The 26,373-nt window shown below is 38.8% G+C and overlaps 1 protein-coding gene across 1 annotated transcript in view; it reads right to left on the bottom strand.

Annotated features, from left to right (window-relative positions):
• Positions 1-26,373, bottom strand: part of LOC138064494 (high affinity cAMP-specific and IBMX-insensitive 3',5'-cyclic phosphodiesterase 8B-like) — an 85,343-nt gene that overhangs the window by 12,509 nt on the left and 46,461 nt on the right. Inside the window, 11 exon segments of the mRNA XM_068927345.1 lie at positions 745-909; positions 2,115-2,191; positions 3,085-3,162; positions 6,233-6,284; positions 13,452-13,512; positions 14,172-14,260; positions 16,031-16,171; positions 16,684-16,762; positions 19,789-19,877; positions 24,523-24,580; positions 25,590-25,649. Coding sequence (XP_068783446.1) covers positions 745-909; positions 2,115-2,191; positions 3,085-3,162; positions 6,233-6,284; positions 13,452-13,512; positions 14,172-14,260; positions 16,031-16,171; positions 16,684-16,762; positions 19,789-19,877; positions 24,523-24,580; positions 25,590-25,649 — 949 coding nt within the window.

The following is a 26,373-nucleotide window of genomic DNA, read 5'->3' as shown; positions in this document are numbered from 1 at the left end:
GTTTTAAGGTCTTCCACTATAGATACAGAAGGATCCAACAAGAAGCATGTAAATTCCAGCTCTGTCTTCTCTGATTTGGCAAATTTGACAGAAGTGATAACTGCTTTCAACTGGACTCTATGGATATCAAAGGATCAGGAGTATGAGCTCTCCAGAAAAGAGATCTCATAGAGTCTACAGTGTACTGTACAGTGTACTGCCCTCCTTGCTGCTTCCATTGGCATCTGCAGGATTTCATCGTTCACATTAACTAATACAATTTATTCTTCCTTTTCTTTATATCATTTTGGCAAGGATCAGCTCAGTGTTCATCAAAAAAAAGAGGTAATCCATGATGATGAGGCAGGCCCTCTCTGTAAGGGAGTGTTGCTACTGTTAGGAAACTAAAGTTAGAACGTGACGAAAGTAAATCTCAGTTTTACTGTCCTCACCTAATCGTCGGGTACAGCAGATGTAGAGCAATCCCTCTAATGCAGCATCTAAACTCCTAGGGCTTCTAAAAAGTATCTCCTTGAGACAAAGCAGATTAGATGACACAGTTTCTAGTGGTATCCATGTTCACTTGTATATGAGGATGAAAGCATCCAGTGGGCTAAGACATTGCCATAATATACCTTACTACATCTTGGTGCTTACTGTTGGCAGAGACCTCTCCCTCCCATTGCTTGTACAATTTTAGGACAGAAGATCACCGAACAGTGATGCACTAGGAGCAGTGACTTAATCTTTACTCATTTTACTTACAGTCATCAGACCTCCAACAAGATCACTTGTGTGAGGATCTTCATCTTTGGTACCTAGCTGAGGGGAGTAAAGTTCTGTTGTCCGCAAGATTTCCAGAACTCTGTCCAAGGCTTCTGCTACTGTGATGGGGCTGTTTTCCTGGGCAGCATTAATTATATTAATAACCTGAAAGCAGATTAGGGAGGTGAGTGAGGAAAAGTGAACACCACATTGTTCTTTTCTTATTACAAAATCTTTGTTGGCAAAACATTATGCTGCTTCCCACTTAGCAAGTGCTATGTAATTCTCCCCAGCCCTTTGAGTACAACCATGAAAATGTAAATTTGTGCTTTGATTCCCAGCTACCTGGCTACTGTTTGTAACTGGTAAACTCCTACGAAGGGGCGGCAGAAGGGAGGGTGCAAAATATCTAAAGTAGTCCCAGATGGATAGACAAACAACTGGCCATGTCACAGTCCTTCAACATATGCAGGGCTGCTCAGACCCAGTCAAGCAGTCCGTAGAGAATAAAAGGGACTGCTGGACAGGATTCAGATATCCTGATATTGGATTTAAAGGCTTAATTTATTCAGTATGGAAAGGAAGGGCAGGGAGCAGCAACAGCTGGGCTGTGGCTGAGGGAGAAGAGGATGGCTCTTCTCTGCCTTCCACAATGCATCTCAGCTGCAAACTGGAAAAGGAGGAATGACACAGCCGCACCAAGGACTGCCCCTGGCATGGCTAGGACTGAGAGGAAAAAAGCCCCAGCGTCCTCTCCAGCAACCAGAAGCTGCTGCTGAGATACTACAGGCCTCCCTGCAGGTATGTGAAGATCCTGGGGGTGAAAGAAAAGGAAAGGAACCAGCTGCTGTATCAGGCAGGTTGGTGCTTGGAGGCAATGGGCTTGAGGATGGGAAGAGAAGATGGGGAGAAGGGAAAAAATGGCTTGAGGGTGGGAGATGGCAGGCACCACGGTCTGTGGGAAGAGTGAGTATGCAGCTGCTTTGGGACAGCAGAATTTGGGTAAAACAGGTAGAGAAGAACCAGTACAGGAAAGTGGGTAACAGAATGTGGTGTAGGTAACAGCAGAGAGCACATATCCTCCTGCACATGCACAGCCCAGCAGAGTAGGGTCCTCTTCCTGCCACAAGCAGTGTAGCTGAACAAACATAGCAAGGCCACCCTTCTTCCTCATGACTATGACTAGGAATGAGAGGCACAAAGTTGGAAGGAAAAAAGAAAAACAGGATCGATTTTAATTATTCTGTTAGATACAAGGTGCAGTATATATAATCCCTTAATGTCTGTAAATACTGCCATTAACTACGTATTTCCCTATCGGAACAACTCTAAACTCCAAGTTTGTGGAGAAGGCAATGCTCAGGACTCACCTTCGTGATAGGAGCTTCTATTGTCATTGAGTGGATCCTTGCCATTGAAGAGTACCGGCGGGTCTGCAAACTTGGGGCTGCCATTAAAGAGAGCACTGTTTACATGTTGCAGAGTATAAATCATACGATGCCATTTAGAGTGCGCCAAACACTGTCATTAGGAAACAGCATGACAGAATCCAGGCTCGTCTCCTATTTCTCCTGTATCTCCCCTTCTGCCACTTCTTGCTTCGCTCTTTCATTTCTCATAGTGGTGCCTATCTCGTTTGCAGCTACCTCTCGCTTCCACTATCGGCTTTTCTATCCATCCTTCGCTCCAATTAGGCTCCTTTGTGCTCAGCACCTGCCACTCTCCATTTGTTTGCAAATGGATCTCTGCATACTATGGTTTCTCCTGTGAGTGTGCGTGCCCATCTCACCCCAGTGATGGCAACTGCTCTAATGAAACCCATTACTGCTCCCTATAAGCTGTCCTTCTCTCACTGTATCCCATGGCAAAAAGAAATCTCTGCCACCACCATCCCAACCTGGCAGCCAACCACAGATGGGATCAGAAGCGTTGTTCCCAAGTATCCAGTAGCAACAGATTTCTTTATGCCCCACTGTCTAATGAAATCAAAACACTATTTATGGAGCACAAGCTGCAGCTTTCCAAGGCAGGTGGAACTGGTGCTTCACCACACGCTCTTTTAGCACACACACATGACCTCTCTGCTGCAGCAAGCCACTCCTTTCTGTAAAGGCATCACGTGCTGCCATGCATCTTACAGCAACATGGATGCTCATGATGCGACAATGCTTTACTATTCTGAATAAAGAGATTTTTTAAGAAGTTACAAGCAACTAGAGAAACCTCTGTTTAATCAGTTGTGAATCTGTCTGGCTCCTCTTTCATTCTGCATTTCTATTGCCTAGGGCAATTACATTCTTTATTTCTAACCTTCCTCTTGATAGGTTTCTATTTTCTTACCATCACTACTTTGAGATGTTATTGACTTAACATCAATCGAGTCTTTCCTTCTGTTCTTGCATCTGAAGGAATGGGATTCTGTAAATAGAAAATAAAAGCTTTAAAAATGTGTCTGTAATACATACTTTTACAGCCTCCTCCATCTTAAAAATTACAAAGATTAAATGATCTCAACAATGTCACATAAGGAAGGGAAATACTGTAATGTTTACGCTTCAGAACAAGGGACTGAGATGTAAAACTGAGTATCTGTCAACTTATAGCAACTTGTCTAAAGTCACCTGGGAAGTTGTCTATCAGGAAAAGCAAGATAATTTACTGAACAGCGGACTCACTTAACTTAACTTTAGCTGCCTAAAAGCAACAGTCTTTCAGATTGTCTTTGTCTAAGGTAGTTGTCAAAGATGCCTCTAAATTAATGGGGACAGGCTGGGGCACAACCACAGAACAGTTCAGTGTACTTTAGGAGAGACATCTGTGGTAGGTGGGTTGAACCTCTTCTGCAAGTTCCTTTGCTCTCCACTGACACTGAACAAGTCTAAGGATTATGTACCTTTAGCTACCTGGAAATTTGGCTAAGTAAGAAAAATCCCGCCTTGGTCTATACACTTCCAGCCCTAGAATGAGGGCTGTTCCAGCCTCTTCGTACTCAGACAGCTTTTGCTTTTTATTTCACTAATTACTTGTACTCTGAGTTTAAGAAAAATTTAACATAATCACCAGGATTATAAATAATCAGTTCAGTCACTGCCAAAATTAACTGCACACCAAGCTGTCATTCTTTAAACTGCCATTTGGTGAAACAAGAGAAATCATCACATCCAGACAAATGCAAACGCCAGATGGAACTGACTCATACACATGCCTGGACAGGTTCTCAACAAACAAATAAATTTCAGTTTTCTCTAAAACCTTATAGTCTGCATGCTCCCTTTATGTTTATAAAAACAACAATCCCAGATATCTATGCATCCCTTTGCAAGGGTCTCTTCAAGTGCCTACTCCCAGACTATCTGAAATGTCACTCAAAGATCAGAGACCACAGAAAGCGTTCAAAAGGAGATAAGTATTGTGTGAAGAGTCAGAAATATCATAAAACTTATATTCTCAACATAAGGACAGAGCTACATATCAATGTTATAAGACAGAATTCTGTGTGGCATGTCTTCCAGAAAATTAAATTTCATCCAGTGCTCCAGAATTAAAAATATATCAATTTTATAAATGAGTGTTGAGAATTACTTTCTTTTTTTTACAAGTAAATTTGGGTCTTTTTGTTTTGCTTTACATCATACTGGAGCAACAGAAAGCATTTTCCTCTGTTGTGCTTTTGGTGCTTGTTGCAACTACTGTGTAGATTTATTCACTCAAAAGCTAGGTGCAGCTAATGTATGTTAAATTATTTTATTGTTTTGTTCATTTATTTGGTAGCTCTCCTCTTTTAACCCCTCTCCTGTGTTAACACATGCAAGAGTTTAAGATAAGGCACTTGAGGGAGAGTAAAACACAGCTGCAGGGCGGTAGCAGACAAGATACTCCTCGTGTTAAACATCAACTAGCGAGTTGGAAGATTTGCTAGTGCCACCTAGAGAGACACACGTGCATAAAAGCTACTCTATGCCAGGCTATAGTTTTAGCTGCAGATTTCTTAAATACTCAAGTAAAAATTTAGCCTTCTCCTGGTGAGTGAAATGTCTCCCCATCCAGATGTGTTGTGAAACACATCACAAACAGCAGCATACACATGGATCATCGTACTACCCTCATCATGTACTGGCAAATGCCTTTAGATGGCTCTAGGCAGTAATTCTTGCAGCAGAGCCAATACCACAGCCACGTGACTTTAATGAGATAAAGTTGCCCGTTTTCAGTGTACCATAATCATCAATCAGACTTCAAGTAACGTGGCTTCCAGGTCTTGCTGAAATCTATGACAACAATGAATGAATCTAAATGCCTCTATATATAATCTGTGAAAGACATCAGTAAACTAACTAATAACAATTCTATTCCAGTGTTCTGCAACTTGATTCACAGGTGTTCCCACCTTCCCCTGTCTGCAGACTCCACAACCAGGAAAGAAGAATAACATTTATTACAGGAGCACAGGAGCAAGTAAACAGTTCAACACAGCAGGATCAGTTCTAATGGCAACTATGGTAATGAGAATAGCAAATAGCAAATATTGTCTCTCCCCTGACCCCTCGTTACACTTTTGCATCACTAAGTTCTCCAATGCTTCTATGTATCCTTGTGCTACTTAATTTAAAAAGTAGGGGATGTCAAGCGGTCACTTCTCACAGTCTTTGATAAGTTATGTTCTTCCATGTGAAGATCAAAAGCTGGCTGACAATGTGCAGCAACATGCCCAGTGTTTCAGAGGGGGAAGGGCCTCAGGCAGTAGAGGGTAACAGAGCATGAGAAACTAGATGCTGCATCTAGCCTAGATCAATAGAAAACTATTACAAGCTTAAAACTGGCCTTTTACACATCCTTCCTCAGGAAAAAGTGCTATTCCAAACAGTACACAGCATTGGAAAAAGTGATTATTCACTTGCACTCAAAACCTTTAGTAACTTCTGCGGAAAGCTTTTGACTGAGCGCTAGAACATGCTGTCTGCAAGTAAACAAACCTGCCTTGGATAGAGAGGGTGGTGCAGACACACAGCAACAACTCTGTCGTGCTCAGCACTGACTGGACATGAGGAGCTGTGGCCTGCATACTACACAGCTATCTTAGCCCCACACTGAGCACAGACTAATAGGTCCTGCTGACATGTCCTAAACTTGGAAATACTAGGACAGATCTTCTGGTAGCATGAATCAGTGCAGTTCCACATTTATTTCCAGTAGTAAGGGATACCAAGTTACACCAGCTGTGGGAAAAGACACGGTGTTTTAATACAACTAAGAGCAACGCATCTTAACTCTGAACGCTGGGCAAGAGCTCTGCACAGTAGACTGAATTACTAATGATTTTACAAATCCAGTTCATGGTGGATCATTAGAGCAGCTGGCATCAGGCATAGGCCATCTTTTTGACCACAAACTTGAATCGAAAGCGAAGAGACAACATTTCATACCAACAAAGAACCTGGCCACAGTTTCAAGCACGCAAGTACGTGAAGGTAAATGATAATATTCTGACCTGACTGAGAATTGTCGCCGGTATACTTCTCATCACGGTGGCTCTTGTAGAGCTGAAGACGCATCAAGAGTAAAAAACATACATAAGGAAAAAGAATACAAAAAGATTTTAAAAGAGCGAAATTCAACACCATCCTTATCCAATGTTTTCTGTTCCGTTATTAAAAAAAAAAAAGGCAAAGACTCTTCTGTTGGTGTAATTAGCTGTAGAGAAATAATACAAAAGCAAATAGACATGCAATGCAGGAAATCACTAATATAATAGTGCTTTTCTGTACCAAGTTACTGTTTAATGCCTGTGTCTGCAGGAGAAATGACATTCATTTTCAAATAACGTTTTAAGGACAATTCTTAAATAAACCTGAAAGATTCCAGGAACAAAATGCAAAAAGAAAAGAGATTCTAAAATGTTATTCATTCTTGCCCTTGGTACAGTAATTCCAAAACCATTTTCTTAGCCTATTTAAGCCAATTGCAAGTATTCTCTCAAGGATCTGTGATAAACGGGACAGTTTTCATAAAAAAGAAAAACTCCCCAGCAACTGAAGGGTAGAGATAGATGTAATCCTTCAGAACCAGGGGATTTTCTTTATTTCTAAGTAATTTTTAATCATCTCCATGAATGAAAAAGTCAAATAAAACATTTTTTTTTGGTGCTTCTGAAACACCTTGGGTAGCTCCATGAATAGATATTTCAATATTTCATCAAATTTAGGTAAGACATATCCAGCCCCTTGAAGTTGTCGCATATTGCTTGGTCTCCAATAACACAGGTCAAATGCTTCTCCGTGTTTCCAACCTGCTCAGAAACAAACGCGCATCCTGTCCAATATGTGATAGTTTTAATATCTATTAATCACTTCACCCCTTTTCCTTTGTCACGTGGTTACAAAAAGTATTTCTGTGCAAGTAGGAAAACTGAATGGAACTCTCAGTTCCTTGTGCTCTAATTAGGTATAGCTAATAAAGCCACCTCAGTACAGTCACCTCATCTATGACAGTTAGTTCCTTTGACCAAATCCATCACCTGCCTAGAGCAAAGCACTAGCTTGCATGGAAGCCTGAAGTCCATGGTTGCTACTTGTGAGCTAAAGGGAGAGTACTGCAAGGCTGCACTTATCTGAGTGCTCATATCAGTGTATGACACTGCACGCTGCAGAGTCCTAATGAGGATTATTCACGAAAGAAAGGAATTATGCAAGTTCTCTTTTCCATCATTCTTCCACCCTTCCCATCCTTCTTCCTTTTCACTACTGGGGGAAAGAGGAGAAAACGATGAAAACAAAAGAGAAGAGAATGGAAAGACAAAAACCAAAATTCAGGAGTGGGAAACTATTAACGTGATGATTAAGAAGGAAAAAAAAAAAAAGAAGAGAAAATTCTACACTCATATTCCATACACATTTTGTTTAAGGGAGGGTAAGGAGCTACTCTCCCTCAGAAAACTAGTTTTAGAAGCTTAAAATACCTCTCTTCTAATCACCTAAACAGGGGGGATTGCACAAACTCTCAAAGAAGTCATCTGGTTCAAACACAGTAAGATTGAGGAAGCTCATCATAGAGGGTACACTGACACGGCATCTGAACTGCTTGCTCTGGTCCCAAACTAGAGCTTCTTTCAAAGCAGTTGGAGATCTCTCTCCCTCTCTATTGTATGACTGACAGAAAATCTCCAGGTGTCCCATTAAAAAAATAAAACAAACTGCATTCCAGTTCTGAATACTTCTCTGACCCCTTCAGTAGGCATGACCTGAAAGAGCCACAAAAGGTGAGTTACGAGAGCAGTTACACAGTTAAACTTGAACTAACACGTTCTTAAAAGGAGAAACATCACCTCCACTATAAATTTATGAATGTGCAAACACTGGACTCGATCCTGCCAGGTCCCAGTTCACAAAGGCAGCGTTAATCATTACCTAGGCTTCAGCACCCGGGACTAGTCACATGAAAAGTCAATTCCCATTCATAAATCTTCACTGTAGGAATACTTACTACATTCTCAGATGTATTATTTTCCATGCATAAATCTAACATGCTCCATTTTTGTACGGGATAAATCTGGCACTGAAATCCATGAAGGTTCCTATACAGTGATTTCTAATTGTACTGATACGCCTTATGCATACTGTCAGTACTGACAAAGAACATCCCTACAATATGTCATGTGAAACAATGTATAATAATATAATGATGCTTGTATGTCTACATACAGGGCCTGAAAGTTGAGTCCAAGACATTTAGAATTACATTGACATAGAGAAACACAAGGTAATTGGATCAAAATTTGAATCATGGCATCTATTACTGCCCTCTAACTAATTATAGCAATCGATTTTCTCTTAGCCTTCCATAAAGAATAATTTTTGGCTTGAAGAAAAACCTAGTAATTTTTTAGTGCTGAGAAAAGTTCTACTGCTGCAAATACTTAGGTGTGGTTTTAATTAAGCCTTATGGGCTTAATTTTCCCTAAAACCTGTTTTGAGATGAGTAATTAGAAAAAATCCCAACAAAAGCTGGATGTAAGTTTAACTATAGAGAGAAAAAAAGCATCAAATACATTGCATTTGTCACAAAAGAGGTGTTTGTAGCTTTTGTTTTGCAAAAAAAGAAATATTTGCATGTTAAAAAATGTAGTGCACTCTTTTGCTTCCCTGCTAAAGATATCCATATGGCTAGCGGAAAGGAATTATGAGTTTTATCACAAAACATAATATCTAAAAAATGTGATTAAATGCAAGACCTGACTTATTTTTAGAACTGAAGTCCCATTTTATCTTCAAATCTCCTGGCAATAAAGACCACAGACATGCATACAGTTCATTACACAACAGTGTCATGATGATGGCAGAGTTGTCCAGTGGAGTTATTGGAATCCACAGCTTTACATAAAAAGAAACTGATACTAGAACCAACTCACTCAAATTTCTGATGGTATTTTTCAGAGCAAATCGTCCAGTACGACCACAAGTGGATTGTGGAGGCTGATCAAACATTCCTGGAGAAGAGTGTGTGCAAGACAAACTCATCACTGTTAGCTACCCTTCTGAGTTAGGTATTTTGGAAACATATTGCCTCCCCTTCTCCCATGTTACTCTTTTGGGTGTTTAGCCCTCACAACTTTATCAGCAAAAAGGCTTGTTCAGTGCATCGATATGAAGAGATTGCGCCCCCACCAATGCATGAGGTCATGCAACAGAGGGCCACAGCACTAGGCTAAAGCCAGGAGGAGCGTTCTCACAGCAGGCTTCGAGGAGCCAGGCTCCCTCAGGAGTCACGCGCTGCCCAGCTGCTGCCCAGAGCCACAATCTCACACCTGCCTGGCAGATACAGCTGGCTGGTGAACACCATGTCTGACAGATAAGGTCATGGAAGCCATAGTGCTGCAGCAAAAATATGTGAATTGACAGCGCTGTGGTGTGGGATCAAGAGCCAGGTGGATATCCTACATAAAGCATGAATCTCAACAAACCCAAGCATTGACTATTTATTACACTATTGGAAAAGAAAGAATTTAGGCCAGTCTCAGCATTTACCTCACAAGGTGCCATTCCAACAGGAAGAAGAGAGGAAGGGAATGGTAGCCAGAAAGCTTCACAAACTGCACCCACACCACCACCTGGATAGGACAAAATAGCTCTGCAAGATGCAGAAGCTTGGCGCAATATGTTATGGATGCTCCTAGCAGGCTAACTGAAGCCTCTTGGCCACCAGAAGCCGTAGCTTAAATGCTGACCTCTCAACGTCTGTGTGCATCCTCTCACCTGAAAGGAAGCTCCCACACTACTCAGCCTATTCAAGCTCCATCTTGAGGAAAAGTCAAGCGGCGCCCCCTCGCACCCTAAGCAATCTGCAGTGCCTGCAGGCATGTTATCGACTCACACAGCTGCCGTATTATAAAGGATGAGGAATGTTCCTTTTTCAGGAATGCACTGAAATAAAATGACAGATGAAAGCAAGGGATTGCCTTCCAGCAGAGCCTGAGAACACCTTTTGGGAGGTCTAAACCTAAATCTAAATCAGGGTCCTGCATTTAGGGAAGAGTAACACCATGTACCAGTGCAGGCTGGGGCTTGACCTGCTGGAAAGCAGCTTTGCAGAGAAGGACTTGGGTGTCCTGGTAGACCACAAGTTAACAAATGCATATATACAAATATCTACAGGGAGGGTGTCAAGACGATGGGGTCAGACTCTTCTCCGTGGTGCCCAGTGACAGGGCGAGAGGCAACGGGCACAAACTGAAACACAGGCAGTTCCATCTGAATGTGAGGAAGAACTTCTTTCCTGGGAGGGTGACAGAGCACTGGAACAGGTTTCCCAGACAGGTTGTGGAGCCTCCTTATCTGCAGATATTCAAAACCTGCCTGGATGTGATCCTGTGCAGTGTGCTCTAGACGACCTTGCTTGAGCAGGGGGGTTGGACTAGATGGTCTCCAGAGGTCTCTTCCAACCTTGGCCATTCTGTGATTCTGTGATTCTAAATGAATAGATGGGATACGCTACTAGCTCCAAACAGAAGTGTCAGTGATGGGTTTGCCTATGTTTGCAACTTTGCTCTATTTATCCTTTGATAAAGTCTCATTTTACTCCAGTACAACACACCTCCATGGCATTAGGAGCAGGGGAAAGAGAAAACGGCTTCATCTCAGCAAAATCTACACCTATGGTCTTATTAACTGTCTCTAACTGAAGACAGAGTGCTATCAACTGTCTGATCTCTCAATCCCTAAAAATATTCCTCTCTATATCATGAATGCAGAAAGTCTACGCAACTGCAGACATACTTCTTCCTTTCCCTGACAGCTTTTCCAAAAGGATGGTGCACTACACTGGAAAATGCTGTAGTATACTGAAAATTACAAATATAAGGGGTACCACAAAAATGACTGAATTAAATTTAATATCAAATTTAAAACCCCAGGAGTCATTATTAATATAATATTTCCTTTTCATCAAGCTTTTTCTGGGTTTTCATTCTGCCTCACTAACTGCTGCAGAGGTCTTCATGCAAAAATTAGTTTGAGCTTGGAGCAGTCTCCTAAGAGTTGTGCTGCGTCTGTGGTTGAACCACTCTTTGCCACCAGAGGGTGCAAAACTGCAGCGTCTAAAGGTTCAACAGGATTAAATTCAAGGTATTACTGCTACAAAACTAACTTTAAGTATTATGAATACAGTATAGGTATTATTATACATCACCCCATCTAAAATTAAAAAGCAAAACAAAACAAGCACCCAAGACACTGTTAGAATTTTCTTAGTGACAGAGCACCTGATACCCTACTACAAGCAGAAGAGACTTCCATCAAAAAAGTAAAAGAGAATAATTATCTGGTAGTGTTGGATTTACCTTGATTTTTCCCATAAGGATCTTAAACGTCCACAGATTATGCTTTTTGTTAGGCTATGATCTTTAGTCTTTGTGGTAGATCCCTACACAGATCTCTAAGGGTTCAGAACCCTTTAAAGGTCATATTCCCTGAGCTCTCCAGGTGTGTAAGGCTCTCCAGGCCTGCCTACAAACTCATTTCATCAGGGCTTTATTTACCAATAACCATTCATGGACCCATATTAAAAACCATGAATGGATGGGGCTAGTAATATAAAGAATATGAATCTGGTCTTAAACTCAAATTCTTATGTAAAACGTTATTCTTAAGCTTACTTCCTTTGGCAGATCAATGAACTGGAAGATGAAAAACAGAAACAAAAAAAACTTTTATCTATATTCCTACTATTGCTTTTTACATATGGCTGCAAGTTTGCAATTGTTTTGCACTGCCTATTTTGCATAAAGAGTATCACATCTACATTTCCTTGTACCAGTCTTTCAGCTGGGTGTGTATTATAAAAAAGAATCATTATTAAATAGTATCTCACTGTCAAAACAACATTAAAGCAGCTGTAAACAGAGCAAAATCAAAGACGATTATTAATGAACTAAAAAGAAATACCTACAACTTTAGCACTTCTTTTGTTTCAAAAATCTCCCATGTGCTAAGCTGAGCATATTTAGCAACCTGCTACTGTAAATGATACTTCACCACCGAGGTATGTTTATAGTCCAAAGCTGAGGTCTCTTTTCTGGTGATAGAACTTCCAGTTTCTCTCAAAAGTTTTGCAGCTGTCTCCCTTGATTTGTTACTGTCTGCCCCCACAACAGTTTGTGCAAGGGGTGTGGTTTCCACTAACAGATTCAGATTTTACAGAACACCATCTATTAACTTCTTCCAATAGTAGAAGTTTTCCAATGATGTACTAATATGGATAGAATTGTTATACTGAAGAAGGGGCACCTAAAGATAGAGGCGACTACCTAAATACATTTTAAGCACAAGTGTCCTTATCCACATCATAGATGAAAGCACATTTAAAATTCTAGGTAAAACAAGACACATGGAAACGTACGGTGCTTCCCAGGCACATCCTCAGTCTAAAATGCAGCCGACGACTTCCTATGCTCCTTCCTTTCTGTCTCTCGCTCCTACAGACCACAGGCTAAAGATTTTGCTTCTTTGCTCAGATAAGTTCAAACTTCCTGACTCTACAGGCCATGTAGAGTACTCTTGAGGCAAAACACGAGATATAATGAGTGTCTGCAGAGACACTTACAAAGAGAGAGGCCAAGGAGGAGATCACAACAAACTGCTCCCCACACCACTAGATTCTCTGCAGGACCCATTGCTTGGGTGAAGATGTGCGTGGACCACAGACAACAGGGTCAACAGCTACTGCTGGTTTACCTCCTCCCATGGCTAAGGGTGGCTTGGATTACACTCCTCCACAACACACACATTCTGTCGAGCGTGTGATGTCTCAAATCCTCCATGAACGCCACGCTTAATCAAGAATCATGTATCAGCAAACATTGTAACAGCTGAGCATAGGTCATTATTAGACATAAGTATGGCAGTTCAGACTTGCAACAAGGGTAGCTCTAGAAAAAAGGCCAGAAGTTTCCTCCAAACTGGTCTATGCTGCACCACAATATCATAGACTTAACTGTCATGTCCATGCTCCAGAGAATAAAAGCCTCCACTCACCAGTCCTACAGAAGAAGAGTAGGCCATCAGAAAAAAGCTAAGCTTGAAGTAAGCACAAAAGCTTTCCTGCTTGCTCAAACAATAAGAATTTCATCATTTTCCCAAGAGGATGTGATACTAATTTCTAAAACAAAAAAGTTTACTAAAAGTGATGAAATTTATGGCATGAAAGAAATACAGTACCTGTTTGTTGTTTTCATTGGTACAACGCAGCCTTTTGAGCGACACAAAATGTCTTATTTTCCTAGCAAGAGAAATAATCAATTGTTACCACATCAAATGGTTATGAGAGAAGTGAAATGATATCCTGCTGTTTTCCTAAAGCAGAGTTCTTGATGCCTTTATGAAATCAGATATCAAAACCAAAATCGTACTACTAAGCAACAAGCACTTCTTCAATGTTGTATGTTTTTGTCCCAGGATACCTGAATCTTTTCCTCCTGCAGGAATTCACCTGCACATCTGGGAGCAGAATTTGGCCATATGCACTGTAAAGGCGCAAGTGCATACAAGCACACACACAAACAAGAGAATCACCTTACTGCTGATACTTCCAACTGACTTAGTAACAGTTTTGATAATGGAGAATAACTGCATAAATAAAGGCACAGTAACATGAACCTAAACTTCAATTTGCAGATATCTGTAGTATGACGCTATTCATTGTTATGACTTTATACACAGTTCTTTTAGCCAGCATATGACAACACTGAAACAGACAACATCAGCAAAGAGCATGACCTTCTGAACACTGCTTATTCTGTCTATATTCCTTATAGCCAGTAGTTATATCGTCACCCTGCTACTAAGTACATGGGGGTTCATGCCAAACTCGCAGGTGGGAAAAGAAAAGAGAAGAATCTAAAAATGAGAAAGCAACTATATTCTGGGCAAGTTAGTTACCCTCCTTGACCAATCACGGGTGTTATCTTCACGTGCTGCTGGATACTGTCTCCTGATTTTCTTCTTGCATAATAAACGCCTTGCCATTCCTAGGCAAACAAACATGACAGAGACAGCATTTAAGAATACTTAGCTTGCAGTCAAATATTCATTCATTATTAAAGTCTTTCTGTAATAAGTAATTACATATTATTTCATAGTTTTAATTTTTAAAATAGTGTAAAGTTTATTAATACAGAGTATCATCTTTAACAGACATTTACATACCTCATGACAATATAAATTTTTTCATGTTTCTCTTTTGAGAGAGTTCACAATTTTTACAAGGAACTTTAGGAATCATCCATTTCAAGGGGTTACAAACATTGTTGCTAGGTACCACAATAAGCAGTCGTGTCTGCAACAGTTCCAGAGAATATCTCTCTGCTAGTGGTAAATCCAAACTCTCAGCACCACACGTATGGAGCTCTGCTGAGCACCAAACAGCTCTGAAGTCACTGATCCCTCTAGTGATATGCGTGCTAGGTTTCAGAAGCCGCTGACTGACAGAACCTCAGGTAACCATCAATCTCTTGACACCTCGTGACCGTTCTCCCAGGACCTTGGATATTCAAGGCCCTCCAGACTAGCAAATGGAAGCAACAATTTCTTTATGGCATCTTTTATCCTGGTTTCCCATGAAAATGCCCGTTTGTCTGTCCAACCATTCATTTCCTTTCCATTCCCGTTGCTAGCGGAAAGCATAAAGAGGACTGAAGACTAACTGGGGGACATATATGCACCAGCCTTAAGCAGTCCACTGATGCAAAAATACAAGACTATACTCAGATATGGACTGGAAAAGGAAGCAAGAGGGAAAAGGCTTCCCTCCCCTTACTGCCTCCAAGAAGAGAGATTTTAAGGGGGGAACTACTTAGCAGCAGAGTAGGATGATGTAGGGAACTGGGTGGAAGATGAGCTCTCTCATCGCTGTTACAGCCAAAGACTTAGACCACTACCTCCCAGTGCAGAGGAGGCAGAGGGCCACTAAGCAGGCAGTGCTAGCAGGTGGGCAGGCTATAGCAATGAGAAGCAAAGCAAGAGGGGCCTGTAGGTATTGCTAACGAACCAAGATGAACCTGCAAACTCCAGGCAATGGCTCTCAAAAACTCAGGATGTTGTTAAAAGTGACTCAAAGACTGAAGAACTCCCCACAGCTCATGACGCAGAGGGGGGAAGGGAAGGGCTAGAGGTACTTCTGCAACCTGTGGGAGACGCGGTAAGAGACTGCTCCATGTACTAGCAGACATACGGCCAGGAACATACAGCCTTGCTGTCATGTTCAGAAGGCCTGCTACCACCACCACAGGAGTCCACAGCGCACCACAGATATTCTAATCACAGTTAAAAAAGAAACCACACTGGGTGCTGATACATTTTGATCACAGCAGATTATGTCATATGTTGCTTTAGGCATGCAGTCAGTGAAGCTTCTGCAATTATGACAGAACTGTTAAACCTTTTGCTTGCATGATGACACTACTTGAGAGACTGACTGAGGGACAAACAATATGTTCCAACTAACAAAAGAGACCTGTGCTCTCACCAAAACAGAAGCACAGAAAATTTCACAGCATATTAATCTCAAACCAACAGATGGGTTGAGAGGTTCAGTCACACCCTAAAAGCAAAAGCTAAAGAAATGTGCAGTCATTGGTCTGAGGAATGGGCTATTCTGGTCCTAACACATCAGAGGAGCAGAATTCTGGTCATATATATGCAGCTCAGGAAAGTACCATCTTGTGTTTTTAACCCTAGAGCATTACAAATAAAGCAGATTAGAAATACAAATTTTGCACTGCTTTATTTTATTTACCTACCTTTCCTTTTTTAATAAATGTGTTGATAGTGTCTAAGAGATCTGCATGGTTTTTATCGCTTTTTGGTAGTTCAGTAAGTTCCTTGCCAATAAGCTCTCCCTTATGATAGCCCATCATCCGTTCAAAGGCTGGATTAACATACTGTCAGACAGAAAAGTACTTTAGGATTATGTGGAAAAGAACATACTTAAAAGATATTTACTCATATAAAAATATCCAAGTGTTAAAAGATATACACCTAAAGCCATAACCACACATCCCTACAATTCAAGTTTTTTCACATAAAAATACTACGCAAGTGGTGAAACGCTTCTGAATACAGAAGGAGATATATACATTGTTATCAAAGAGCACAGAAGCAGAACAAAGCTCCTTACTGTACAGGCTACCTAGTTCTGTTAGGGATTTCATGCTGCTTTTAATTTACATTAATTTACTACAAATTATAATTTAAAGAAAATTACTAAAGGAAAGGACTTAAAAATTCAGCCAGTGTCAACATGCAGCATCTAGAAATAAGCCAATTCACTGCACAGGGCTTTCTAAAGGGCAACAAAACTAAAATACTGAAATAAAACCAAAACTGCTGTGCAGAGATCTCTCTGGGATTCCTTTCTTCATGTTTTATAGAATGAATGGCTTTTTTTCCCTACCTGAATGATATGATCTTCACTGGTTATTTCTATAGCTTCCTGACAATGGTCTAATGCTGTAAACACTGCGTTACAAGCCCTGAAATTAGTAAATGGTTCATATTAGTTTTATTGTTAAAATACTTTGCTCACTATAAATATATTATTACATTGTATTTATTGGTAGATGAATCACAAATTAGTATCTTGTTTTGACTAAACCATGTAACCACCTCCATGATGATCATTTTTTTCAGGAAACTCAGCTTCAGACATTCCTGTTGTTCACATATTTTTACTGCAGATCACATTGTAAAATGGGTTCATGGGTCTTGCATCATCTTAATAGCAGGTTTCTTTCTCCAAACATGCTCTAGATAGCAGGAATTAGTAATTAGCAGTAAAAATAACAAATCATTTTGTGCTGCTACATCAGAATAATGAAGTTTTGTGATCATTGAAGACAGAGAACACAAAAATCACTGCAGTAGATACACACAAAGTTTTCAACAGAGTAAACAGATATCCAATATCAAAGAAGTTGCAATATAACAAAATTAGAGAAAACAATTTAAGTCATCTCAAAGTCTAGTCACAAAAATTTTACTTTTCTTGCCTCCAAGTAATTATTCAGTGACTTCATTTCTGTATGTCCTGGTCTTAAATAAGGGCCAAAGCGTTCTCCATTTCCCATTTTTCCAGGGCTCTCCTTGAGCTAATGCAGGAAAACAAAACCCTTACCTGTTTGCTATAGAGTTTAAATTGCTTAAATTATAATCTAGCCAGGATGGGATTAACTTTAATGTACGCTCCTAATATTAGAAAGCAAACTACAGTTATATAGTACATACTAAAAGAAACATCCCAGACACTTCTGTTTTGATAGGTGCCATTACTCCTTCTTTGATTTTGACTAAATACAAACTAATTATCTTTCACGTATATCCTTCTGTCTCTCATTGTAGAGAGCATAAAACGAACCATGCTTAAGTGTTCTTGTATATAATTATTTCCTAAAAGGAATATCTTGCTCACAGACTGCATTTTTGGGTTTGAATTAAGTACTGATGACTAGCGATTCACTAGCAGAGAGGCGTTCTGCCTCAGGATTAAAGAAATACCAGTATTGCTAGTTCTACTCATCACGAAAGTAACTCAAAAATAAATGGCATACACAAAGACATATACATATAACCACACTGATGAAGATGTGTGGGAAGAAGCGTTACATACAGAAGGAAACAGCACTGTTTCAGCTTGCACAACAAAGAGCTTCTATTGTCATTTTACAAAGGATGCTCTAGCAATCCAAGCCAGTTTCACAGTGTGATTTTGTATTTGGTGAAATAACCTCTCTATCTCAGCAATAGATACTACACTAGCATTCCATTCTTGAAATGAATTAATCTATGTGTTAAAGCAGAAAGTTTTGAATGAGAAGGATGCAATAATTATTAGAAAATGAAAAAAAAATGAAAACAAAACATATAAGAAGACACCATTGACACATCTGTTAATACCTTAAAGAAAAAAAAAAAGGTAATTTAAATGATTGTTTACCGAAATGTACAAGAGGAGACAGGTGGAAATGCCAAAAAGCTTCTACAAAGAGAATGCAAAGTAAAGAATGCACTAACTCCCCTTAGCTAAGAAATTAAGGAGGTCATTTGCACACATTTGCAGTTTCTGACAGGAATCCGACTTTGAACAATGTTGGGCAACAAAGTCCTATAACAGTAGCATTGGCTAACCTTGTGAGAAGAGTAATCTTGAAAAATATGTCCAACAGCTTGAACAAGTTTCCCTTTAGACTACAGTATTCCTCTTGTTACAAATTCTGTTCTACTAAACTACAGCCATTGTGTTTATGACAGCTTAATCTTAAATATAAACTAATGCTTTTGAACCATACAGACTTAATTCAGCAGTCACATATTTCACATCACACTTACTAACAGTAATGCAAACCAGGACCACCATAACACCTAATTAACGTCTAAGATTTCACAACTGCTTTATTTGCCTAGTGAGTCTTGGAAAACACCTGTTAAATAACTGTGTAAGCACAAATCCTATTTTTGTCTGTAAATTTTATTTTAATTGCGTTCTTCATGTATAAAAACATTCATTTGAACATGAAGTCATCTTGAAACCCCTTTGAAAACAAGGTTTTAGAAACGCCTACTGCCTAAACAGCAACACTGGATCCTTTAGTGGCCCCTATCTTGCTTCTCTGACTCAAGTGATAAAAAAAACTAAGAATTAGGTCACATTATAGAATTTGCTGCAGAGGGAACTGGAATTCACTGATGAGACCTAGAGACCTGAATCTGCTCTGTATGACACAAATTCAAGGCTGTTTCCTCATATAGTCAAACCGCAAATACCTTTATATGTATGTATAAGCAACTATATTAAATATAAAATTAGTCATATAAAATAAAAAGTGATAGTGGAATGAAAGTCATATCTGTCTTTAATTTCTCACTAAGATAAAAATCCATGATCCTGGTATGAGTCTTGTCCAAGTAAGAAAATTAAAAACTCAGGGTATGAAGATCTGGCTCAAGACTGTGTTCATCACAAGCTGTTGATATGAAATCTCAGACATAGGAGATCAAGAATGACTTTATGAAGTTTTATTGTCATGTAAATTTTTAGCCCATAAATCTTATGCACAAGATAGCATTTTTAAAATTACTCCTTTCTTGACTACATGAGCAGAAGTCACCATTCAGTGATATTTTTGCTAAAGGATCTCACTCAGATTTGTGGTGTTAGTAAAGCTGCTGGAATGTTGTTAAATTCAATATGGGACCTCAAGACACTTGCAGCACAAGCAAGTATCAGAATAAAGAACATGTACTATATTTTACATTAAGGAAAACTGTCATCTAAACCACAAGTGTATTAGACACATCAACTAAGCTTTCCCAGGATACCAATCAATAAAATGCTTGACTTTGTCCCTTACAAAATGATTGAACAAGAAAATAAGGGTACAGTAGTTAGTTAACATATAGATGCAAAGCACATATAAACATAGCTGGGAAAAGCAGAAAGTAAACTAATACGATCATGCAGACCAAACAATTTACGTTTGCAGCTTCTTATACTTTTACATACCGTAATTTGAACTGAGATCGCACTTCCCCATGTTCTATTTGAATCAGTTCATTGTAACAAGCAGTTACGCTACTATTCTCCATGAATCGCTGGAAGAGAAATCAGGAGTGCATAAAATAGATAGGAATGTTTTTAAACTATTATGTCTTTTCCTGCATCCAAAACTCTAACTTAGTTGTACCCTTTGGGTTCAGTAATCATCTTTTCCACAGGAATGATTTCCTAGTTGCTAAGACAGCAATATTAGTTAAACACAGCGCCAGTATGACAATATGCTAAACAACAACTGTGAATTTTCCTATCTGGTTTTAGGAACCCAGTTAGGTATAGATAGTATGGAAAAAACAGTCTCACACAAAATCAATATTGCATTGATGTTTTATTTTGGACATCGATCCCTTAATTCAGAATGGAAATGGAACACCTTAAAGATGTAAAATATTCATGCTAAAAAAAGAAAAGAAACCAAAGACATTTGATATTTCACTTTTTTCCAAACAACTACAGCAGCTGAAACACACAACCTGCAGTAACTTTGCTCTGCAAGTAATTGCGCTGGGCTGTAGCTGCTGAATTCAGAAGTGCAGAAAGGTATTTAAAGTAAGGAGCATGCTGACAACAGTTAACAAAACTTTTATGTACTCCAGAAGGAGAGCACGTCCTCTGTTTGGCAAAGGCACTAAGCTGAATTGTGCTTGGTCCTGCTGAAATCAGAAATTAGATGTCAGTCACAAAGAAGCAGTGGATTCGCTGACTTCCGTTAAAGCAGACTGCTCATTAGTAAACCTTTGGTATGAAGAACCAAGCCATTCCTTTATAAATACATGCATAGTTTTTCTGTTTTTCACAGGAAATACTCTGTGATGTCATTAGTTTTCACGGTACAGCTGAGCACTGCACTGTAAGCCAGCAGGCGAACCTCTGAAGAGCAAAGACCAATTTTAGAAAAATCTGCATTTCCCTCCTTTATGAAAAAAGCGTACCAATGGCTTCATCCCAAGTTGCCAAGTTTTACACATCCCAAGTTGATGTGTAAAAAGTAAATTAAAAAAAAAAAAAAAAACCCTGTTAACACAGGTCTAGTTCACTCCTTAGTGTTAACATATTAAAATATTTCTGTAACTCTCACTTTACGTAAGTGAATGCATAAGGAACCAAATGGCACAGCAGCAGCTTGGCAGAAAGTCAGGTGCAAACGATGACGTGTTTTTGCATAATAAACTGTCTCCAAGCATACTGTTCTTCTATGGCACTGTAGATTTAGATTTTCAGTTTTAGGATGAATATTTTAAACATTAAAATATACTTGTTTTAAATTTAAGACAATATACATCTGTTAAAAAAATACAATTCAAGCAATGATGGCAACCTATTCTATAGACAAAATTTACTAGAACATACTAAAGCTCTTTTTCTAAAATGCATTTTAAAGTAGTGCTGTTTATTGCCAAAATTTAAGGAGAAAAATCTAACCACCATATTGGCACAACCCACTAGCTAGGAATCAAGAATTACAGTTCGCTTAAGTGCTAAATCTGCTTTTGACTGCTGTAGATCCTTACGTACATGCACAGAATATCTCTATTTAAGTTTACAACAGCAGTTCAGTTCATTCACCCGTTCAAGTTCACTGAAAAGCTGGGAAATCAATTGGGAGCTGAAAAAAGCAGGAAGTTTATTTTCTTTTTTCTAATCTGCGCATATAAACGAGGCACCAGAAGATGAAAATCTATTAACTCTCATATATTAGAAGGCAGACAATAATATGTCCTTTTTTTTTAAAAAAAAAAAAGCAAAACATTTACTATTTATACAGTATATTTTTATTTAACTAACATGTATTTTTAAATTATGTTTTAGTTCATTTTAATTGGATTCCACTTCCGTCCTATACAGAACTTGACACAAATCACAAGATTAATCAGCTGGTACAAATGCATCATTCATCTTGCTTAGCAAGAAGTACTAGGTTTAATATTAAAGATTTATTTACTTGCAAACCAGAAAGTTTTTAATAGTAACTGGTCAACAAGAATCAACATTTGTTTATGAAAAGAACTAAAATTCAAAATGCAAAACAAGACTGCAATTGAGCCACTGCAAACGTTAAGGCCTCCTGATTGCTAATTTAAATCATAGTTAAAAAATCAGTCAGGAAGTTAAATCACTATTATTTAAATTAGTCCATCTTAAGTAGGCCATTACTATTAGACCTTGGAGGCTGAGGGGGAAAAATATCAGCATAATAAAGACAGTGCATTAACAAGACCATTAATTTAATAACACAAATCCTGTTAATGATAGAGGGAAAAATTCAGAAGATAGGTTAAAAAAATAGGATTTTCTTAAGAAGGTGGAAGAAAAAAAAAAGATCTTTTTTTTAATGCTGAGGAACAAATAAGATGTCAAACAAATTTATAGAATGAACAGAAAACATTCCTGAAATCTCTCTCTAGATAGTGTTCATAAGATCTTTTCATCATTAATTTCATTAGAAGAGATGTGAAGTGATTTCTTTAAGATTACTTACAATATATTATATATGTACATATACAAGTAGAAAGATATTTCTCTAGCTTAAATACAAATGAAGGTAACAGAATATTTTTAAGCAGAAGAACCAGCTATCCATTATAGAAAAAAAATTGTATTTGATATAATATATTTGCAAAAGCATCTCCCAAAAAAGATTAAAGGAGTTGTCAGAAACCTTTTTAAACCTTTAATTACAGAAAGGTGACATGCTAATTGGTTACAAGATCTGACTCTTTACTGTTCAAGTTGGAGATGCATTTAGAAGGCAGCCACCACCAGACAGAGCAACTGCAATCAGTGTTTTGTCAAGGGAGGAGGAGGAGGAAAAGGAGGAAAAAAGATGTCAAAGGCTGAGACGATGAATAGCGGTAGCGCAAAATAAAGCTACCAGAAAAATGGGACTGTAAAAATAAAAAATTACGGAAAATATATAATTTGAGCAGGTATGATTTTTTCAAAAATCCTAGTCCCTGCATGGGACTGCCTGTTTGGGGGGCGGGGGGATGTTTTTTATTTGTTTTTGCTGTGGCTTTTTAGGGGAGGTGGGTTTGGGGATTTTTTTTGTTTTGTGATTTTGTTAATGGACTTAGGGTCTACAGATCCCCATCCAAGCAGGAATAATTCTTACGCCCACCCTACTGCAAAAACAGGTTCTGTGACATCAGACATGTTTTAAAAGCTTGAAAATAATTCAAATGGGAAATTACTATGTTATGCAAACTCCCTGATAAATCCGAGGCAGCTGGTGGGAATGGCTAGAAGCTGTACACAGCTTTCCCTGTTCACTTACCACAGCCAACTGGTCAGGTGCAGAAAGATCAGACTACTTTCACTTCCCTAAAAAGAAAGCATGACTCTGAGATGTGTCTCAGAGTCACCCAGTGCCTCCTGGGGCTAAACTCAGGACCGCACCTAACAGTGCATCTAGCCGGCAGAACACATTGCCCTGCATTTTTTTTAATGGAACACTGGACTTCAGAAGAAATGAAAAGACGGCTGTTAGAAACATTAAAGCTTTTTGGGTTGAGAGAGCAAACTACACTAAAAAAACACTGGAATTTTTGGGCTGACCTTTCTCTTAGCCCCTACTTTTCCAGTTATCACAGCATGTGAGCTCCTCAGAAACCATTAATGCTTTTGTCCTTAATAGCACCCCTCTTAGAGGGGAAAGATCTATTACCTCCTTTTGGAGAGTATCTGCAAATGGTGACTGAAGTGCATGTTCCTGCTTTGCCATGAAATTCAAGCTAACTATGAATTAGGTCAGATATTGGACTCACGCACATTATGCACATAATACATACGCACATTAGCATGGCCTTCTGCCTGGGCTAATTCCCTCGCTTCTCTAATTCTCCTAACTACAGTTAAGTCTTTAATTCTCTTAACTGTAGTTAATTATCTTAACGACAGCGTCTACTAATGTGCCTCTACTGTTTCGATGCATCAGCTTCCTTATAAAGGTCTAGCTTGAATATTGCAACTATTTTATATTACATTAACCTAATCTTCAATACCTACCCAAAGCCACACACACAGAAGTTGGGAGAGGGCAAGCAGCTGAACCTAGAGTTTCAGAGCTGAGAACTACTGCCTATTCTGCTCTCTTCTACAAGGCTGCACTGAGAAACAGTATGAACAGCTGGATCTTCCCCTCTGCCTCCTGTACAGAACAGTCTCTAATGCTGTCCTGAAGAGTTCAAGCCAACATAACAGACAAGTCAAATCTCACTGAAAACAAGAATTGCAGCAGGAGCTAGACTAGGCTTGTATTCCTTTTAGAAGGGGAATTCTAGCAACCAGAGGAACACAGAGGGGTCTGGATGATCAGACAGCATGCACATATTAATCAGGGTCCCATACCATTATTTTTTCAATGCACTCATAAACAAAACCCACCCACCACTTGCCCAGGCTGCAAGAAATTAATCTCACAGCATTCCTGCTTCTTCTAGAAGGATTAGCAAGGCCATAGATCCTCTTATGCCATATGTTTCTCAGATGTTTTGTTAAAAACAAGAAAGAGTACTCAATAACTGCCACTGTTTTCCCGTCCAAAAAATAACACTTCTGATAGAAGCAAATGTGTGATTTACATGAAGGATTCATTTTCCATTCGAAAAAGCGGAAGAAGTGGAAGTGTTTGTAACTTCCACAGCAATCATGGTTATTATACTTAAATATGTGTTTTATACATACCCTGTCAAAGCCTGCATGAAGAAGGGGAAGAACAGAAGCCTCTTCTTGGTCAGAAGATCTACAAAAGAAAATATATGATCACATAACATTTGGTATCAACTTGACATAGTTAGCTAAACATATTGCAGTGAGAACAATACTGCACAAAATACATATACAAATCACACAATTCCAGAAGTTGAGCTTGTCAATATATTTCAAGACGCTACAGCCTTCCTTTCTAGGTATATGTAACTATCATTACAATCTGTTGATTATTCCTATCGCAAAACTCATAGGTATTCAAGAGAAGTCCTGTCTCTCTTCACAGACATGCAAGAACATCAGAAAAACAAAGCCTGAGGGGGATAAAAGACATTCTGTGACATCCTATGAGAAAGGATCGAAGAAGGTGTTACTAAGTAAAAGACGAAACAAATTGCAAAGCCTTAATTAGCACCAAACTTGATCTCTATACGCTAATCTCGTCAGAAATAGTTCTTGTCCTTCCAGTCAATTTGCTAATATTTTATTGAGTTAGGAAATTAACAAAATGAGAATGTTTTCAGCAGTGTGGAGGAGTTTTAACAAAGACAGGAAAATTCCCTTTTTCTAAGGCATTTGATAAACAACATATTCATTTAAATCAGTAAGAATTTTGCCCGACTATACAGGGTATGTATTCCTGAATGGATTTCAGGAAACATTCTAGTCAGTTTAGTATCAACAGAAATTAAGTTTATCCCATTACCCAGTTCCCTAAGAACCACAACACGACATCTAGTATTTCCCTTAGAAACTAACACACAGTTTTCTAAGTTTTCTTAGTATATAAGGCATTATAATATGATCCTCTGAAAAAAAGCTGGTAGGGATAGTTTTATTCTCCGTTAATGGAAAGTTATCGAGTATTTAAATAGGCCATATGCAACAACTCTTAACTATTTCAGGTAAAAATAACTAATATTAAACTTACTCTGTAAAGCTTGCTAATAGATAACTTGTTATTAGACAAAGCTTGCTATTAGACAACTATAAGACATTACATTTTTCTAGAAATAAAAATCTTTCACTAAGAGAAATCTTACGTGCGTGGAACCACAGCAAGTATTACAGTGTGTTCTGATGGCTTTGTGGCACGGATAGACCTAGAGAAGAAAAATTCCTCAGCTGTGTCACATACTTTCTCAATGTTACTTATCATGTCTTCACAGACAATATAAAAGAAAACCAAGCCTGAAAGATTCCACTGAATTGAGAAAATAGCATGTCATACTGCCAAAACCTACCTACCCCTTTTAGATACTCAAGTTTCCATTTTGCTATCACACTCTCCATTTTTGCACCACAAAGAGGATATGGAAGCAATAAGATTCAAACACAAAGGACATGAACAGTAACTCTTCAAATACACTCTCCCAACCTAGTAAAGGTTTGCTCTTTTCACCCAGCTCATTTGGAGCAGGCTGCCCTAAACACATGGCTTGAGAAGTGTCAGTCTCTACAGCATATTTTCAATACACATTACTTGATTTACCCTAAAATCTCTCCATCACCATCTCCCACCATTATCCTTGCCCTTCTAGATACTGTAAAATTTTCTTTCAAGGGTAGGAAGTGCTTTTGGGGCATGCACGTAAGAAAAGAGGCTACAGCAAAAGAATGAGTACTTCTCTATGATAGGCTATCATTTATGAAATGAAAAATAAGCAGAACTTTACCACAGTTAAAGAGACAGAGATCTTACCAAGGAACTGAAAGAAAATATGACCAATTATCATATACAGAAGAATATTCTATTCATCCTTCAGTGGTAAAGGATAATTTTTTTTCAAACATGTCACATTCTCCTGAATAAAGAGTCCTTAAATA

This window comes from Struthio camelus, chromosome Z (assembly GCF_040807025.1).
Source record: "Struthio camelus isolate bStrCam1 chromosome Z, bStrCam1.hap1, whole genome shotgun sequence".
In the NCBI taxonomy this organism is placed as follows: Eukaryota; Metazoa; Chordata; class Aves; order Struthioniformes; family Struthionidae; genus Struthio; species Struthio camelus.
Note: the sequence above shows the minus strand (reverse complement) of the source record. Positions and strands in the feature narration are given on the sequence as shown.